The 19,808-nt window shown below is 44.9% G+C and overlaps 1 protein-coding gene across 1 annotated transcript in view; it reads right to left on the reverse strand.

Moving 5' to 3' along the window:
- The window catches only part of PUDP (pseudouridine 5'-phosphatase), an 85,610-nt gene extending 69,563 nt beyond the window's left edge, over positions 1-16,047 (reverse strand). Inside the window, exon 1 of the mRNA XM_063083632.1 lies at positions 15,941-16,047. Coding sequence (XP_062939702.1) covers positions 15,941-16,010 — 70 coding nt within the window. The 5' untranslated portion in view covers positions 16,011-16,047. The remainder of the gene's footprint in view (positions 1-15,940) is intronic.
- Positions 16,048-19,808: the final 3,761 nt, after the last annotated feature.

Here is a 19,808-nt window from a genome sequence, read left to right on the forward strand (position 1 = left end):
AAATTCTTGGGTGTATTAGTCTGCTAGGGCTGCCATAACAAAGCACCACAGACTGGGGGCTTAAACAGCAGACATTTATTCTCTCACAGTCGTGGAGGCTGGAAGTCTGAGATCAAGGTGTCAACAGGGCTGGTGTCTCCTGAGACCTCTCTCCTTGCCTTATAGACACCATCTTCTCCCTGTGTCCTCACATGGTTGTCCCTCTGTGTGTGTCTGTGTCCTAATCTCCTCTTCTCAAGAACACCCGCCATATTGGATTAGGGCCTACCCTAATGACCTCATTTTATCTTAATTTTACTTCTTTAAAGACCCTATCTCTAAATACACTCACGTTCTGATTTCTTGGGGGTTAGGACTTCAAAATATGAATTTTAGGAGGACACAATTCAGCCTACAGCACTGGGTTATAGATCTTCATCCACTCAGTATTTCTTTTTGTAAAAGGCAAGGACAGCCAGTTAAAATCCCTATATGCCTCATTTATTAGGGAAAGGAGGTTATCTTAACATGGGGAAGAGACAAAGGAAACCATTAACATGTAAGAATCAAGATCCTTTTTAAAGTATATATTTGCATAATATAAAGGTTCACATATTTCAGATTTTATTTAATTCTACCTAGGATTTCTCGAAAGAACTGGAAAGCATTAAGGTGTGGTTTCCTCCACTGCAGAGTGCACCGCTGGTACTCAAAAGTAGTGAAGTGGGAGTTTTATTGACAAAAGCAAGCATAGCTTGGTAATCACAGGCATGGCTCAATTTACCAAGCCTTCCATACCCAGGGGCTATGAAGGATTAGGAGTCAGAAATGCCCACTCACGTTCTGAAAGAGTGACTGACCTTTATTTCACAGCTCCGATTACTAGATTACTAGAGAAGGTACGGCTGATGAGAGGCCACCTTCTCTTTGAACAGCTAGAGGCTTAGCAGACACATAATTAAGGCCAGCTCGATGTTCATTTTCTAACTTACGTCAGTAGTATGGCCTTATGAGCTGTTAGTGTAAGAAAGTCAGACACACCACAAGAAAGATATCCAGAACTCAATCAGGTATCTTTTTAATAGCTGCCCCTATAACTTGTACAAACCTGGGAGGTATAACGAAATAATGTAGAATTCTTGTCAAGTTCAAAGACTATTGGATTTTGGTGGAAAGATATTTACGAATGTTAAGAAATGAAAAACCCAATCACCTGGATGAGAATTAAACTATTTTTCTTAATGGACAGGTATCTCTCAATTCCCAAAACATTTACAGAGATGCTTAGAAGAAACAAAACCACTGAATACATTTTTTGTGTTATTACTTGTATTCTTTAATTGAATTTGGCCTATGAGGGTGATAATGCTATAAATTAACTTCAAATGCATACCTGAATTATTTACACTTGTAATTTAAGACATCATTATTGGAACCCTGCATGAATAGTTAAGAGCTTTAGGTTCATCATCTTTATAAACTTCATTTATTAGGCTTAAGATGATCACTAACTACTCAAGTTTCATTTGTTAATTCAGACAACTGATGTACTGAACAAAGAAATAAAATATATTAGTTTTATAAGTGTGGCTTATCAAGTATAAAATTTGTAAACAGAGTCAAACAGTATTATGGCCTCTTAATGGTGACCGTTAAAATTTACTAGGTTTACTAGGTTTATAAACAGAAAAAGCAGAAATGAGAAGTTTAAGGAATACGAAAGAGTTTGAATCTCTAACTTTAATCACTTACAAATTTTTAAAGCCAAAGTGTACAGCAGTGAACTCAGAACCCAAGAAGTCCCATCAGCAATGTGAAGCATTTGTAATACACCATCCCTGTGGGTGTCAGCTGATTAGAAGAGAAGGGAGTGAAAAAGGGCCGGATCCAAGGGCATGGACCGGAGAGTTGCTGCCCTGGGGCAAAATTATGCTCCTGACATTCCAAGTTGGTACCTAAATGGGGTTTCCCATCATAAATATGAGGTGGTCAGGGACACTCAGAAATAAGACAGCTCCGCAGGAACGTGAATGATTTTCTGAATATGGGTGTGGGTATCTAACTTCTATTTATAACATTTCTATCCAGGGAAACATGTTCTAATTATCCAAGTACTGAACTCCCAAAGTATTCTAGGCCCTTTGTTTACACTCTAGCGTGGATGCCAATGAATGACAATGTGGACAAAATTCAGGCAGCCATCAGATGAAACAGCAGGGCCCACAATGACCATTCATAAATAATCAAGAATTCGTATAGGAGGGTACTTCAAAAAGTTTGTGAAAAAATAAAGTTAAAAGATAATACAAATCTTTCTACGAACTTTTTGAAGCACCCTCATATATATATATGATTATAAAGTGCCAGCCCCAACCCCCACAATCTGTCTTTTCTGTTATCGGTAAATGTTTATTACGTATAATTGCATGCAGGTGGACAATTAGAAGTTAAAGCACAGTCCCGACAGTGAGAGCCCTTAGCCTCTGGCAGACCTGGCAACCATGACTTTGAACATAATTAGAGAATGCAAGGATACGGTGCCAGGACACAATTAGTTATACCCAGCATCTCGTTAACCACACTTAATAACGCTTGAAGATCACAGGGCACACACAGAATGATAGCCCTTCTTTCTGTCCACTGTATACTCTTGTATTGCCTGCGCTGTGTCGAAAATGAAGTGTGGGGAGAAGGGGGACCTGACACATCGGCTCCACCTAGGCCTGCTCTGTCATGTAACCTGTCAGGTAAGCTGTGTTCATTCATTCAAACAAGCAGACATTTACTGACTGCAGCCTGTCCAAAGTGCTGAGACTCCCACAGTCAACAGGACAGACCTGGATCTAAGCCTTCGTGGAGGGCAGGCTCCAGCCCCAGGAGAGCAAGGCACAGCTCTGCTGGGCCTTCAGGATACTGCCAGCATTCTGCCTACTGGACGTCGCCTTAAGAAAAGAGGACTGCTGTGCAAAAACCATGACCAGCAACCACTACCTCACTGGGAGGTCTTGTTTGTTTATTATTGTATTGTACAACTTCCTGGACTTTTATTTTAGAATATGATTTCATTCCTTATTCAAGGACACTGACCTTTAAACACCAGACATCTGGGCAAGACAAGTTGGTGAAGTTAAAGAAAGCGACCACCCTAAACTTCATTGCCACTAGAAATCTCATACGCAGAGCATACACAGAGCATCCTCTGTGCGGTCCTGACCTGATAGGCAACGACTGGCAAGAGAATTACTTAGGAAGTAAACTATGTAGCATAAATGCAGCACAAAGCACCGTCACATGCTTGTTATTTTCTCCAAGTTTATCCCAGGCTGGTGAGCAACTCCGTTTATTCCAAAGCACTTTCTTTCCTCTCCATTCTCTGGAAAATGAACTTCTCTGTTTGGAAGCCACAAGCTACGTACACTGCTCTAGTAGATGGAGCTGTGTCCTCTGCAGCCAAGCTGCAGCAAGAAGGAAAGAAGGGGAGGAGTGGAATGACTTCAGTCGTGTGCTCCCTCACACCCTGACACCTACGTGTCAAGGGCCAAACCTAACATGGCAGGCTCAGGCGCAGGCTTTAGGGAAGAATCAGAGGCTCAAATGGAAGCTGCAGAGTGACCAAGGACCTGGAGCCCACTTGCTCCCTCTCCAGCAGCCAGCGCAGCGCACTCTCCTGCTGGCTTCCCCAAGCATTTCTTTTTCTCTATTTCTATGCAAAGGAGAAGGAGAGGGGGAAGAGGAGAAAGAGGGGGGAAAGGGGGAAGAAGGGAAAAAGGGGGAGGAGGAGGGGGAGGAGGAAGGGGAGGAGGAGGAGAAAAGGATGAAAACATGGTGGGCATATGTCAATATGCTAAATTTCCAGATCCTCCTTGATCAGCTATCCAACTCTAAGTGCACGTGATCTTTGGGGAAGGGAACTTCAAAATGCAAGTGTGACACAGCTTTACATCCTGCCGCTGTCCAAGCATGAGCCTAGATCAACAGCCATCTACTTCAGCATTCCTTTTGGGATGATAGCACCAAGGTCTTTGTCTGTTTGAAACAGGAAATCATGCTAGTTGCTATCCATGATGTGGACCTAAAAGGTGCCCAGACTTTCAAACTCAGCGTGTCCAAATACCTGGAAGAGAACTCATCCCTTCCTCAGGCCTCACCTCCTACCCTGGTCTCCACTTCAGCGCCAGACGGAGCTGTCCCCGGCTGCTCCCCACCCCAGTCCCACCACACCCAGCTGAATCAGGCCAGTCCTCTTCCTCTCACTGTGACCCCGAATCCCAAGAGTGGCCTCCAAAAAGATGTGTCCACGTCCTAATTCCCTGGACCTGGGAATGTGAGTTTATTTGGAGAAAGGCTCTTTGCAGATGTGACTAAGTTAAGGATTGAGAGATGAGAACATCCTGGATCATCCAAGCAGGCCCTAATCAAATGACAGGTCCTTGTAAGAGAAGAAAAGGAGAGGAGAGAAGGCCGTGTGAAAAGAGCAGCAGAGACGGGGCCATGCCACCACAAGCCAGGGAAGCGTGGCCCAGCCTACGCCTTGGCTTCAGACTTCTGGCCTCCAGAATAACTGTGAGAGAATAAACTTCTGCTGTTTCAAGCCACCCAGTTTGTGGCACTTTGTCACAGCATCTACAGGAAACTCACGTAGTCCTGCTTCTCACCTGGACAATAACAACAGCCTTCTAGCCAGTCTCCCTGTGACTGGGCTCTCATCACCCACATCATCAGAAATACCTTCCTACAGCATCCTCTGCTTGTGGGGCTGCACCATGGCTATGACATAAAACCCAAATTCCTTAGGAAGGCATGAGGGCTCTCCACAATCTGTCCTGTTGTTCCCTGGAGCAGCCCTTCCTCCTTCTCCACCTAAGCAACTCCCACAATCCTGGAGGCAGGTCTGACTGGCCAACTTCCTCTTCCTGGTTCCCAAGGAAACAGTCATCTGTAGCAGATGAATGAAGATAATGCAATGGGACAGGCAATGTCCCATGGCACACACTCCACCGCACCTGACTGCAGTCCCACCAGCTCAGGGACTGCGCTGCATCCCTTCACTGCAATCATCTCAGTTCCTGGCAAGTGGGGGACACACTACAAAAACCTGTGGGGTTCATGAACCCAGGGAACACTCCATTCATCATGCTTTTCTCATACTCCTTTTGAACTTAAAGCTCTCTCCCCAAACTCCTGACAGCAGAAAGTGCCACCTGTCTCCTGCTGTCTGAATGGACCCACCTCAATGCTGGCAGTACTGAATTAAGCCATTTATTTTAACTGCCTCTAATGGTTGGCTACCCATATTGCTCAAATGAAGGGGTAGGTGACTTTAAATGCTTTTATCAGGCTGCTCTCAGCCAGGTAAGGTCAGCACAACTGGTTTAACAAGATGGATGCTGAGATAAGGCTAGAGCTTGCAGAAAGGAACAAGACATGATCCACACCCAGAGATAACTTGCACCCTTGCACTAAGACCACATAACCAAGCACAGAAAAACCAAAGCACAGAAGAGGGCATTACATACTCCACAGATAAAGTTCAACGTTATTTTTATCCACATAAACATCCCTTCTTTTGAAAAGTACTTAAGGACCAGTTTATGACCAAATTCCTTTAACAAAGGAATCTAATAAAATACAATGGGGGGAGGGGGTGAGCAAAAAACAAAAAAACCACAAACAAAACTTCTGGTGAAGTCTACCCTCTCACTAAATCCACGTCCTTCCGAATACACCCAGTCCCCAGAAGTGTTTGCAACTTCATCCACGTGAGCACCAAAATTCAACAACCACCACTGATCTTTCTGCAGCTAACGAACAAGAAACAGGTAACAAACACTGACCTTTCTGCAGGTGTACAAAGTAAAGGTTCTCAAGAAGTACTGATTCTTATTAGATCAGAAAAAAGTCTGAGGGCCTAAAAGAAGAAAGGACAGCTAGAATGACACAAAGTGGCTTTGAAATATTTATAAATCAGTACTGGAATGTTTGCAGTGGGGGGCAGGCAAGGACTTAAAGAGTGGAAGACAAGTCAGCTGTGCGCCTCAGTGAGAGTGCAGGAGAAGAGCAGATCTGGAGAAGAGCAGATCTGGAGAAGAGCAGATCTGGTGGAGAGCAGCAGGCTCGGTTTACAACTGGGTGCTTGGGTGCTGCATCTACCACTCAAGGTGGAAAGAAGTTGGGACGTACACAGGAACTGCAGAGACGAGACCACAGTGGAGGCACAAGGGTCAGCAGGGCATGAGCACTTGATACCGCCAGGAGCTTAGGAAACATTTCCAGAGAGGAGAGGGTCCAGGACAAAGCCAAAGGGACACCAGCAGATGTGAAGAGGATGAGAAAGAGGTGAGGAGGCCAGAAGAGAAACTATAAGTGCACCAAAGAGAGAGCTTCCCAGAAAGTGGGGACACAGCAAAGGATGAAGAAAGTTCTCGAAATGCATGACAAGGGTGCCCACTGCACCCAGCAGTGTGGGAGTCACTGCTACCTTTGTCACAGCAGTTTATGTGAGCTGTAGGGCTGAGGAGCCATCTGCAGTGAGGGGATGGGAAAGGAGGAAGCAGAGACAGTGTAGGGAGCGAGAGTGGACGGCTTTTCCAGGAAGCTTGGCCGAGAACAGAAGCAGAAAGAGAGAAGCCGTTTCAAAGCACACCCTTAAAATCAGGAAGTGAACATTCCCCACCCAGGTGGTAAAAACAATAAATACAGTAAATATCAAGATAGGTACACAGCATTTATTATTCAGTATTACAGATGTTAAGCTCTTCAGGCCACTTCACAGAAGTACCGTCCCTTCACTAAGTGGGATATGATTTTACTTGACCTAATAACAAACACTGTGGCATAAAGGGCTACATAATATATTCAGATGATTAAACCTCTTCTGCAAAATCGTGCTTAACTACAATAAGAGCCTTGGGTCAGATATCAACATGGTCTTCAATCTGATTATATTTTGATAAGCCTTCAACATCCTGGAAGACATCAAGCGTCCGATATGACATGCCGCACACCGGAAGGAAGATAAGGAAGACGTGGAACGTGCAGAGGTACTCAGGGACACAGGGGACGGCGGCGATTTTACCAAATCAGTACAGCAGCCAAACTGGTGATGAGACAGGCTGGGCTTCCTTTAAGAATGCGGCACCATTCCCCTAAGCTAAAAAGATCTTGGGCCATTGGTACTTCCACTGGATAAATCATTGAAGAGATAAAATTAAATCACTAGACAGCAGTTGGTGGATCTCCTAGGAAGGAGCTACAGTGAATGGCACCTGTACCCAGTGAGGTCTGGCAGAGCGCCAGGCATGTCCGCAAGTTTGAACACACGTATCAGGACTGCCGCAGCTGGAAGTGACGCAGCGTTGTCAAGGGGAGTTTTAGAAGCGCCGGATTTTCACAGGGCTCTTCCAACTAGCTTGCCGGGTTGTCCTGCCTCAGTTTCTCTGTAGAGAGGATGAGTTGCTTCAATTACAAATCTGAAGTTCGACTGTGATTCCACGTTAAAAAGCTCACCTCCTAAACATACTACATTGAAAGCTGATGTGTCATCATCAAAATGTCAGAACCCAACACAGGCACTAACTCAGCTAACTTTTGAGTCTGCCTTGGTCACGTGAAGTAGTCATACAGAAAGAAAAACTGCATGTAAGTTACCTGTTTCATCAAAGGAAACGCTTCATGCTAAGATAAACGAGGGAAATGAATTGAGACGCAGAAAGAAAACGAATGTACCAAGGGCTATATTAAAATTAGCAAAACGTTTAGTATTTAATGAAATCTCATGATTATTTGTGGCTGGAACAAAAACATGAGTAACACTGCTGCACAGAATGTTTCTACGACAACCAAATGATTTTCTTTTTTAAAAAGCAAGGGCTAAAAGGTTTCTAAGCTATTGAAATTGAGGCAAATAAGGGAAAAAAAACTCTGTATATGTATAAATAGGTAGCCTTCGGGGTTCTACTGTCACAGGTAAAACTGGGTCTGGGAGAACATAAACAAAATGTGGGCATCACTTTCAGAAGCCTCTGCTCCACCTCCCTGCTGCCATGCTCCGAGTAATGTCTGGGAGCTGGAAGGCTTTTCTGAAAAGCTGGTTTGCAGTTCAAGCTCCAGTTTCCCAAGGCACTGGGGGCCTCCGGGTAGGAAGGAATGACACAAGCCCAGGGCAGAAGTCAGCTGGGAGGTGCAGAAGAGACTAATCACAAGGCGCCCAAGGACCCATCCACTTGGGGGCATTTTCAGCCACGTTTCATTGGCAAAAGATGTGAGATACAGGTTTCAGTGGCTGTATTTCCATGAATCTTAGGAAGTTTTCATCCCTTTTTTAAGTGTGAACTCCTGACAAAATATCAGCTTCCACTTAAGTTACCACCAAAAGAAAACTTTTTAGACAAGTCCTGGGGGGCCGCACAGTGAGAGGAACATGAGGAACACGGGATGAGAACAGTGGGGGGGGCTCCGGCCTCTGGGATGTCTTGTGCTATGACACCACTGCAAGGAACGTGTGGCCACTTCAGGTTTCAGGGAGCTCAAGGTTCTGCAACTGCTTCTTTTATGCCCCTAACGTGAATCTTCTAAAGCTGCATGCTTTACATTCTTGCGTCTTACATAGAACCCACTGATTACTACTTAACAGTTTGTTTCTAGTAGCTCATGCTCAAGACTTAATCCTCCCTTCCCATTTTTTTTTTCCTTCACTTTTCAAGTATACAAAAGTCAAAAGTAGTAAGGGCCCATGTACCCCACACCTGTAAGCAGCACACCTTCACATAAATGCACACACCATGACAGCTCCTCCCTTTATCTCTTGGCATGTTGCTCCAAAGAATAAGGATGCTCTTCTACACAGCCTGGAGCCACAGCCAAACTGCCAAAGCCAGGCAAATTAGCAGTGATGTGACAACACCACCAACCCAAATAGTCAGTGCTTATCACAGCTCTCCAACTGTCACAAAAGTCTCTTTCATAGATACTTCCTCAGTCTAAGGCCCACTGAATTTGGTAGTTATGTCCCTGTAGCCTTTTTTAAAGTAGAGAAGCCCACCCTATTTTTGTCCCCATGATTTCAACATTTTCAAGAGTCCAGGCCAGTGGATGTAACCTGTGGATGTCTCCCATTCTGGATCTGTCTGGCTTTTCCCCACGGTGCCACCTTACGTGTTCTGCTGTCCCCCTGAAGCTGCTCCCAGAGTTTCACCTGACTCAGAGCAACTGTTTCTGGCATGGCCTCAGAAGGTGCACAATGACACATGCTCTGCTGTTGGCTCAGTTGGATCTGTGAGGTGATCAGTGACCACAGTGCCCACAGCGAAGGGACCTGTCTGCCTGTCATTAGTAGTCACCATAGTGTGGCACTCTGGTACTGGGTGGACCCCCTGGTCCTCCTGCACGTTCAACCCAAAGGTCTTGGCTTCCATTGGTGATGCCTGTCCAAACCACTCATGGTGGGCATTGCACAATGATGATCTGACTAGTTCTACCAATCTTTCCATATCTGTCAGCTGGCATTCTTCTGCAGAAGAGCGTCCCCCTGCCACCCCTCTCTTTCTTTTGAGGATCATGACAGGCAGACTTCTTTTAATTTAGAGTACTGTATTCTAAGGAGTCTTATGCTAAAGCTAGGGGTGTCCTTGGATCTCATCAGCAAACGTCACTCAGAGAGATCACAGCATGTGGTGTGATGTAGGCAGAGCTGAAATAGTCTGAGCCGCACAGCCGCTCTCTCCTCCCTGCATCACACTGCGAGGGGCACATGAACCCACGAGGTACGAACCTTCCCGTGCTCCTGGGAGTGCCCTCTCTTCACAGAGCACAGCAGCAGAGCAGCAGCAGGGCAGCTCGGTGTCCTGGCTTCCCCACCTTCTGGCTTATGGCTCAGGCCTTCCAAACACACATGCATTAGAACTGCCACCCAGAACTGTCTCTCAGGCTCCAGATTTCCCACCAGAACATTCCACGCACCACCAGGGAAGTCAGAAGTTGGATCAGCAACTTTCCTGACTTCTCAGCAGGGCTGGGACTAACATGGAGGCACGGACCACATGTGGATTGCATATTAACAGCCCCCCAAAAGGAGGTGACAGGAGGCAGTAATGTTCTTGCCAGAAGTGGCTAACCCAAGTCCAACTGAGGCACTGGGCACAGTTTCTAGATTAGAGGAAACACAAAGAATAGAGGGGCAAGCAAGGAGGCACCATGTAGAAACAATCAGACAAATCCAGAACGTAGGACATGCTCAAGATAACTGTCCCGGATTCTTCTGAAAGCCACCACCACCCTAGGAAAAACACAGGGTATGTGGTTGCGGAATAGGGTAAGAACTTCTGGTTTAAAACAGGCTAAAAGAACATAACTACCAACTGGAACCCAGTTTGGGAAATACTGGACTAATCTCAACCTGATGAAGAGACTGTCCTTAATCCCTCATGTCAATGCAATCATTAACAAGATTTTCTTCCTTTTTTTTTTTTTTCCCCTTCCTTCCTTCCTGCCTTCCCTCTCTCCCTCCTTCCCTCCGTCCCTCCCTTCCTTCCTTCCTTGGAACATGACTACCACTAGAACCCAATTTGGGAAACAGTGGAGTAATCTCAGCTTGACAGAGACACTGTCCTCAACCCCTCATGTCAATGCAATCATTAACAAGACTTCCTTCCTCCCTCCCTTCAACACAAACTCTTTGCTTAATAAAAAACAATCTTTTCACGGGCTGCCACCAGGCAAGAGTGTTGAAGCAGTGACTGTCCCCTTCCCATGCTCAGGCACCCTGCAGCACAGCCACTCTGCATGCAGGTGCTTAGCTTCTGACTGTCAGCATCACAGCAAAGGACGTGGAGGAGGCAGAGAGTAAAGGAAGATTAGGGAAGTTGGCGACCCACCTGCCAAACTTTGCTCAAAAGACACATCGAGAGGCGCTACGACGATGGTCCACCTTTGCAAAGCCAGGGGAGAAAAAAGATTCCCTTTTGTGCTCTTACACAGGAGAAATGAACATGTAAGGATCACTACGTTTTTGGGTAAATTTCCATTAGGCACCAACAAGGCAACCTTAAAACCACCAATTATCTGTACCACAAAACCAAGGCTGCCCCTACCCCATGCCTTATCGACATGACTAAATGAAGCTTTGAACACATCGAATGCTGTATTTATTAGTCACTGGTATTCACTCATATCTGATGGTAGGTAGGACGTATTTTCAAATGTAATTCATTCTGTTATAACTTCATTGTAGCCTCCAGCTTTAGACTGTGTATCAATCACTTTTCAAACATCTCATCCAAAGTTCTCACAAATCACCTAGGCATCCATATAAGTGCTTTCAGGGACATTTTCTTAGGAGGCATTATTTACCTTACTTTTTTACTTTGCTTTATACCTCCATCTATCCCTGATAGAGAATAACTGACATTAAAATTATAGTAGTTTTTAAAAAAGAATCAGTAAAGTGCAATAATCAGAAAGAAAAAAGGGACCAAATAATCTCCAACACAGCTTTCCAAGGGGAAGGAAGAACAAGGTAAGAACTAATTGCAGGAAAAAATTTTTTTAAAAAAGGTGACTGCTTTGTCAAAATTATATCTAGTTTGAATCGCCAAGATTCCAAACAAAATTACGCTATGAAGAAGAGGAAGCTAGGAGAAAGTAAGGAAAGGACATTTTATACCTGCTCTCACAGAATTCTGCTAAATATTTTACTCACATTGCCAGCTGGACAAAAGTCCTATTTATCTGCAGAATTTTACAATTTAAACCTTGCCCCACTCTTAATTGTTCTAGAAATAAGAGCAGCTGCGGTGGACAAGGAACAAGTAACTATAAGAATAGACTTAAGGTTGACATGGTTCAGGTCTATTAGGAAGCTGAGTCCATAATCTGATGCTTTTTCTCTAACATAACATATAGCGTCTTACTCCAAATATCTCTGGACGTTTAGTTATGAATGTAGCTGTCCTGTGCTTGCTATATTCCAGAAGCCTTTCCAGTTTCCAGAGACAACAGAAGATTACTCACTGATCACACTGTAATGAAGCCAGTCACGGCCCCTTAGATGTGGGCTCACCTCTGTCCCACGGCCTCAGACTGGCCTCCAAATTTCCACCAACTCCTTTGCAAATGTGTAAAAGAACCTAAATTTCACCTAGCAAAGTGAAATAAAACCCAAGGATACACTGTTATCTCCCAGGGGAGTCAGGGCATAGACAGAATGTGAACCTATCACCACACAGCCTTGCTGACATCCAGAACCAGACCCCAATACATACAGCAGGGGAGGGGGCCTCCAAAATGAAGAGCACGCATTATCTCACTCCAACTGGGATCTATGCAAGTCCCAAGCTAAACAATAACCATAGGCACCATACACAATGCCTCTTATCTGCTCTGCCTTCCTGAAAAATGTGCCCAGCCTGTTTGAGACCCCTCCTGGAATGAATGACTCCAAAACATTGACAAGAAGCAAGAGACACCGAAAAGCTAGTCATCTACACTCTTAAATCTTCGAAGTATTACACAGGGTCAAGTGACCACATGTAGGTTCTTCCAAATGGTCTCAAGTGCCATTATCTGGCACGGAGGAAACTATGGTAGTGTGAAGAGGTACAGAGCAGGTGTTCGTTCTACTACATGAAGCAGGAGTAGAAGTCTCCTGTCACTCATTAAAGTCCTGCAACCTGTGTACATGATATATTATGACCAATACTGCATATGTTCTTACTTCCCCTCACAGACATATTGTTTTCTGCTGATTTTTAAAGAATTTAAAAATAAGCATATTTTTCTTTGCTGTTTTATAAAAACATTTATATTATTACTGCGTCAGACTCCTGGAAAACACATTTTACATGTACATTTTACCTATACCAAAATTCCTAATTCTGAATATTCTTAACATCCACCCTCTGCCTGTCTCTCCCCTCACAGCTCTCATCAACAGCAGACATCACGGGTTACTCCCCAGAGATCTACACCGGTGCTCTCCAAGCCACCAAATATGGCTCTTGAGCACCTGAAATGATGCTAGTTAAAACTGAGACGTGCCGTTAGTGTAAAATACACAATGATTCCAAAGACCTAGTATCAAGAATGAATGTAAAATATCTCAATGATTTTCTTATATGGACTTGAATTACAACATTTTGGCTACATTAAGTTAGATAAACTACTCATAGAACATCCAAATCAATTTATTCTGTATCTTTTTACTTTTTTAAAGTTATTCCTGGAAATTTGTATGTCGCTCAATTCTATTTCTACGAAGCAGAGCTGCTCTAGACAACAAACTTCCTTCTCTTTTAAAGAAACTGGTCCTATTTTTTATGCTCCTAATTTCAGTTCTTTACAGACTAGATAATCTTCCCTATCCAGGTGCTGAGATATTGTTTAATACTTGGCATCTTTTCCTTCAAAATCTTCTTGAGGTTCATAAACCCAAATCATAGATGACTAATGTTATCTTGCATCAAGAAAACCAGAATTCAAAAGTGTCTTTTTTGTTTGAAAGGACAGAACTAGCAGCACCACGCATGTCAAAAGCAGTGGAAGGGGCCCTGGTGTTCTTGTTAACATTTCTACTAAAATCTCCATTTACTTCCTCATTCTCCTCCCATTAAACAAACTTCCTCTGTAACATAAATTTCCCCATGAAACTATTTGTTTTCAGTTTTACTTCCCTGAGAACTTCAGTAGTGGGGCTACACCAACAAATGGAACTTCCTGGGCAAATGCATTCAAAATACTGAGAAACAGACTTACTGCAAAATAACTCATTATAAACTGATATGTTGTTATGAAAACAACATATATATTGAAGTAAGGTGCTAAAGAATTAGAGCAGGCATAATTTGATAGATAAAATGAAATAAAGTGGTATATTCTGGAAAGCTGTGTTTTATACGAGACATTTTGTGAAAGAATAAAATAAGCAAAGATGAATTTCTAAGAAAGTTCTGCAAGGCTTGCCACCTCAAAGGAGAATTAGGACAGGAATTAAGAAAAAAGGCAGAAAATCAAGGAAGAAAAAAAAAAAAGAGCTAAGGTTTATCTTTCCAAATGGCACTAACTCTTGGTTCTCTGACCCGATCATAAGATTGGGTGTCAGGTCAATGCTTGAAAAACCATTAAACTTGCCTTAACTAGACCCTGGTTGGTAACTTCCCCATAAGTATTGCCATATAAATCACATTCATCACTTCAGGGCATGGGTATGTGCGAATCTAGAATCAGAATTAGGCATCAAGTTCATTTAGAAGTTTAATAAATTTAATTTTAATAAGACATCTTGGTTAACATTAAAATTCATGAGACTCCCAGAACAGGTTTTCTGAACCTTTCATTAAAGGGTAAGAAATTTATTTGACAATTTAACTTCTTGACCACCTGAGTAGGAAAATTCATGTCTACAAACTATACTTATGAATCCCAGAAGATTTCTGAATTGAGTCATTTCACATTTAGTAGCTACAAACACTGCTCGCTCCAATTAGTGACCTCTGTGGGGACGTTTTTTTTTTCCCCTTTGGATTTCATCAGTTTATATGCGTCCATAAAATGAAGAGACTGGTTTTTGTGCACCTTTAAAAACACCAGTCTCACTGCTACTGAACCACCCACAGCAAGGTCACATTCACAATTTCAGATGAGCAGAACATCATCTGCATTTAGAACCAGATCAATCCAGAGTCATTTCTCAGCTTGACTCCTTATTAGCGGTGTGACCTTGGGCAAGTGCTTTACCTCTCTGAGCAGCCGGGTATTTTGTTTTGTTTTTTTTTTTTTCTTTTTCTAATTAGTCAAATGCAAATACTTCCTCCTACCTTTCAGAGTTTGGAGATGAAGCAATCATATATGTACACCAGCAGGTCAGCCATCTACATAAAGTATGTAGACATGTTTACAGATCTATGAAGCTTTCTGGCGGATATGAGGTGAGAACATGTGTTCTATAGAGCTAATTCTGTTGAGGCTTTGGGTACAGTTCAGCGTAATTCTCTCTTGAGTGATAAAACTGAGTGTTCCAGTCTCTGAATTCTACCTGAATTGCTCCTGGCTGGTGAAGTTCATGTCTGCCACGATTGACTCTCTGACTATTCAGTCGACTGACGAGATTAGTTACTGCCTCAGACCCACAGAGTAGTGCTTCTCAAACTTTCACACACTTACGTCAAAATGCCAATTCTGATTGGGCAGGTGTGGGGTGCGGCCCCAACTTCTTCCTCTCCAAGCGGCTCCCAGGTGATGCCCACGACGCTGGTCACTGAGCATCCAGGCCACTTGGCAGGGCTTCCCACCTCCGCACTACTGACAGTTCGGGCAGGGTCACTCCTTGACGTGGCACGGGGCTGTCCTGTGCACCGCAGAAAGTCGAGCAGCATTCCTGGCCTGGCCCCCACTAGGTGCCTGTAACCCCTCGCCCCCTACTCCTGCTGTGACATTCAAAATGTCTCAGGACTTTGCCAACACCGCCGGACTGGGGACCACTCCCACCTAGGATGCTACACTCAAGGTGCGCCCGCGGCAGCAGCTCTGGAGAGTGAGGGCGGGCAAGTATCCCAGAGGCTATTTTGCAGATGGGGAAACTGAGGCTGGCCACCGCTCATGGTTGCACAGGGTGGAGGGAACGGGAAAGAGTCGGGGGTCCTGCCAAGCCGGGCTCCTCCGGGCGGACCGGGGGCCGCGCGCCCGCCGGTGGTCCCCAGGGACCGCGCCCCACGTGCTCTGGCCCCACGCGCGGCCAGCCCACCGGAAACGGGTGCTGGGGCCGCGTAGACGCCGCGGACACACGCTCCCGCCAGCCCGGACATGGGACCGCGGGCGCCGGCTGCAGCCCGACTTCGGGGCCGGCCCGGGCCGGAGCGCGCGGGAGCCCGAGGGTCCCCGCGGGGACACAGACCCGCCGCGGTCCCCCGGCTCTGAAAGACCCCGCCCGACCCCGGACAGCCCTCGCAGGAGGCGGCCGCAGGCTACCCACCCAGAAGGAGGCCGTCCATGTCAAAGATGAGGTGGGTGACCGGCCGCGGCGGGGGCGCGGGCGCCGCCATGGTGCTGCCGTCTCAGCCGGGGTGGGGGCGGGGAGCAGGCGCGCGCGCACGCGCCTCCCGGGCCTCCCCGCGCGGCCGGAGCCTCCCTGCGCACGCGCACCACGCACCTCCACGCGCCGCGCCGCGCCCGCGCGCCTCAGCCTAATCCGCGCACGCGCGCCATGAACCGCCCTTCGCCGCTCTGCGCACGCGCGCCTGGGACTTTGGCCACTGCCGCTGGTCCGGAGCCGTGGGATGCTGCGCGGGCGGGCGCGACACGTTTGCCCGTATTGACACACTCCTCCCGCGTCCCACTTCACAACTGGAAACGGGCTGGGCCGTTCTGCGTGGGGCCGCGCAGAGCAGAGTCCCTAGTCAGGGGACAAAGTCATAGCTTGAGTTTGGAAAGGGCATGAATGAGGAAGGAGAGACCGTGCAAGGACTTGTGAAGAGAAAGGCGCGAAGATACTCAGGATAGCATCACTGCGAACCACCAGGTCGCAGCCCAGTGGCCTTGGTCACGAAGTCCCCTGTGGGTTCGGCCGGGCCCAGAGCCACAGGCCCCGGACCGGGCTGGTTCCCCTTTTCGTTAGCTCGCCCGCCCGCCCGCCTTCCTCCCTGCAGTGCTGGGCCAGAACCGGCGGACACGCGGCGCATGCGCGGTGGCGCGGGAGGCTGCGCATGCTCCGCACCTGCGTCTCTGAGCATCCCTGGCTGGTGCATCGTCCCAGAGCAAGCCCGGCCGAAACCTGATAAGAAACGTGCGCCAGGAGGATGCCTAAGGAGCCACATTTTCGAAGAATGCCTTGCCGTTTTTGCCTTCTTAGGTCTCGTCTGTCTTTTGGCTGCTCTGATTTTCTTCCTTTTCCAGTTTTTCTGAATGCAAACCGAAATTGTTTTATTTTGTTGCCTATGTCAGAAAATACCTTTTTGTCCCTGTTTGTGTTTAGTGTTTATACGTGTAAGGATAAGGATAGGACCTCTAGAGAAGCAAAAATAAGTAAGTTATAGGGACTTCATCTGTGAGGCTGTTTTTCTGCTTATGCGCATAGACGGTGGCCGGGGACACACCTGGATTCAGCAAGAACGTGTATAGTCTGTGATAAACGGTGAACCTCTGTGCTTCAGTTTGCTCGTGTGTAAAATGGGGGTTTTAAGGAAAATGAGGCTGTAGTACTAGTGCATATATGTTCAATAAATGTATATCTTCTTCAGGCTGGTGCTGTAAGAGACTTTTCCCACACTAATTGCAATTATGATTTCTCTTTGAAGACCCTGTGCCTCGGAAAGACAATTCATGAGCAATATAGTTAGGGGATTGAGACCCAAATGCAGTCATTCATGGATTCTGTATTAGTTTGCTATGGCTGCCCTAACAAAGTAGCACAAACCGGATGACCTAAACAGCAGACATGTATCATCTCACAGTGCTGGAGACTAGAAGTCCTAGATGAAGTTGTCCACAGTGTTAATTATTTCTGAGAACTGTGAGGAAAGGATCTAGTCCAGGCCTCTCTCCTTGGCTTGTGGGTGGCGGTCCTTTCCCTGTATCTTGTCAAATCATCTTCCCTTTATGTGTGCCTGTGTCCAAATTTTCTCTTTTTTTATATAACACTAGTCCTACTGGATTAAGGCCACCCTAACCACCACATTTTAACTTGATAACTCTTTAAAAACCCTATTTCCAAATAAGGTCACGTTCTGGGGTAGCAGAGTGAAGATTCCAACATGTTTTTTGTGGGGAATGCAACTCAACTCCTAACAGATTCATTCCACAAACAGTGCCGGGGTGTCTGCACTATGCTGGTACTCGCTGGCTGGATGCACAAATGAATTATTTTTCTTTCCTATTGTAACAACATTACATTTCTGTCTATTCATTAGATAAAAAGAATATTTTTAAAGGGGAGGAAGGCCCCAATGCCAGGACTGGGAATTGAAAGCTGCAGTGATAACATCTGTGTGCTATAGTTGATCTCTGTGTCAGGTATGGTTGACTCCTTACAAGGAGTTTAGGGAGTTGCCTGGCTTTTGAAGCCTGTTAGAGATTTACTGCAAAAATAAGTAAATGCATAGAAGTATGTGATGAAAGTGTGAGGATCCCTGGGACAGGAGATACTTGGAGAGGGTCACCCTTGCCATGGTTCATCCACTGCAGCTCAGGGCATGACTCAGGAGAGAATCTGGTGTGTTCACCTGTAGGAACCAAGGCACTGCCAGGAAGTTCCCAGTGAACTGCATCAGAAATAGCAAAGTCTCATGGTAATTGCAGAAGAGATACTTTGGGAAACCTTATGGACTTCAGTCCTGCACAGACATGAAACATTGTTCATGTCATTTTTTAAAAATCTTATTTTCCACACTTTCCAGAAACATCTCTTGCATGCATAAGCTGGAGGATGCCTCTTTGCATTTTTTTTTAAATGAGCACATGAATGCTTCCTTACACAAGCTAGATTTTTAAAAACTGAAAATTTGTTCTAGTGATGAGATTTGTATGCAAGTAACAAGTTACCCTTTAGCTTTTCATAATTCTCCTAACAATCAAGGATGGACAGCTTCTGTGCAGAAAAAGGGTGCATTTCCTTTTGTAAATCACCATTTATGTTTGCACAGGTGTGATTTTCCCGTGGGACAATAGCTTACTTTTCCTGACAACTTTAAAATACAACAGAGAAGATCCAGTAAAATGTAGTATAAAGGTGCCAAAAGCACATTAACAATTAATGGCACAATAAAAGATGATCTTTTTCATACAGTATACATATAAACTTAACCATGCCATTTATTATAAATATATCTAATATATATAATCTATCTGCCATTCTTTATAGAGTCTTAGCTTATTTCAACTTCCTTATTTTGCTATCTTAGATTATTTAATAACATCAAACTATAAACAGCATACAATTATACAAACTAAAGGACCAGAAACATTTAAAGTGAATCCTAATGGTCTGTTGATTTCAGACACTTGTAAATTCATTTTGTTGTTGTTTTTATACAAGTGTCTTTTTTCATAGACAATGCAATTTTTAAAAATTTTTTATTGTGTATGCTTAAGGTATACAACATGATATTTTGATATGCATAATGCATAGTGAAATGATTGCTGCATTCCCAGAAAATTAACATATCCATCTCCTCCTATAGTTACCGTTGTGTGTGTGTGTGGTAAGAGCACCTGAAATCTAATGTGCTGGCAAATTTCTAGTATACAATACAATATCATTAACTGTGGTCCTCCTGCTGTCGATAGATCTCTAGACTTATTTGTCCTCCATGACTGTAACTTTGTACCCTTTGGCCAATGTCACCCTGTTTCCCCCACCTCTGATAAACACAGTTCTACTCTCTGTTCCTATGAGTTCAACTTTTTTAGATTCCACATATAACTGAGATCATGCAGTGTTTGTCTTTCTGTGTTTCGCTTATTATCCATAATGTCCTCCAGGGTCATCCAGGTTGTAGACTTACTAAGAGAGGATTTCTTTTTTTTTTTTTTTTTTTTCCCCTCCATTCAGTTCTCTTCAGATTTTATAAGCTGAGGTCCCTTAATTACTTCTCTCCTGAGGTTTGCCCAGGACTACCAGTTTGAGCACTGATAGTTCTGCATTGCTGGCACATTGGGACACGTGGTCATCTTATCCTAAGCTACCAACTAATGTGGGGTGCAGTAGAATCTGACTGAGCCAATGGTCTCAGCATTGTGGAAATACAGTGACAGGAGTGTTTCCATTCATCCTGCCCTTTAAAGCAAGGGGTGTCTGTTGTTGGAGGCAAATGACTAAACCAGTCTTTGCTATAAATGGCAATCCA

Source organism: Cynocephalus volans, chromosome X, assembly GCF_027409185.1.
Source record: "Cynocephalus volans isolate mCynVol1 chromosome X, mCynVol1.pri, whole genome shotgun sequence".
NCBI lineage: Eukaryota > Metazoa > Chordata > Mammalia > Dermoptera > Cynocephalidae > Cynocephalus > Cynocephalus volans.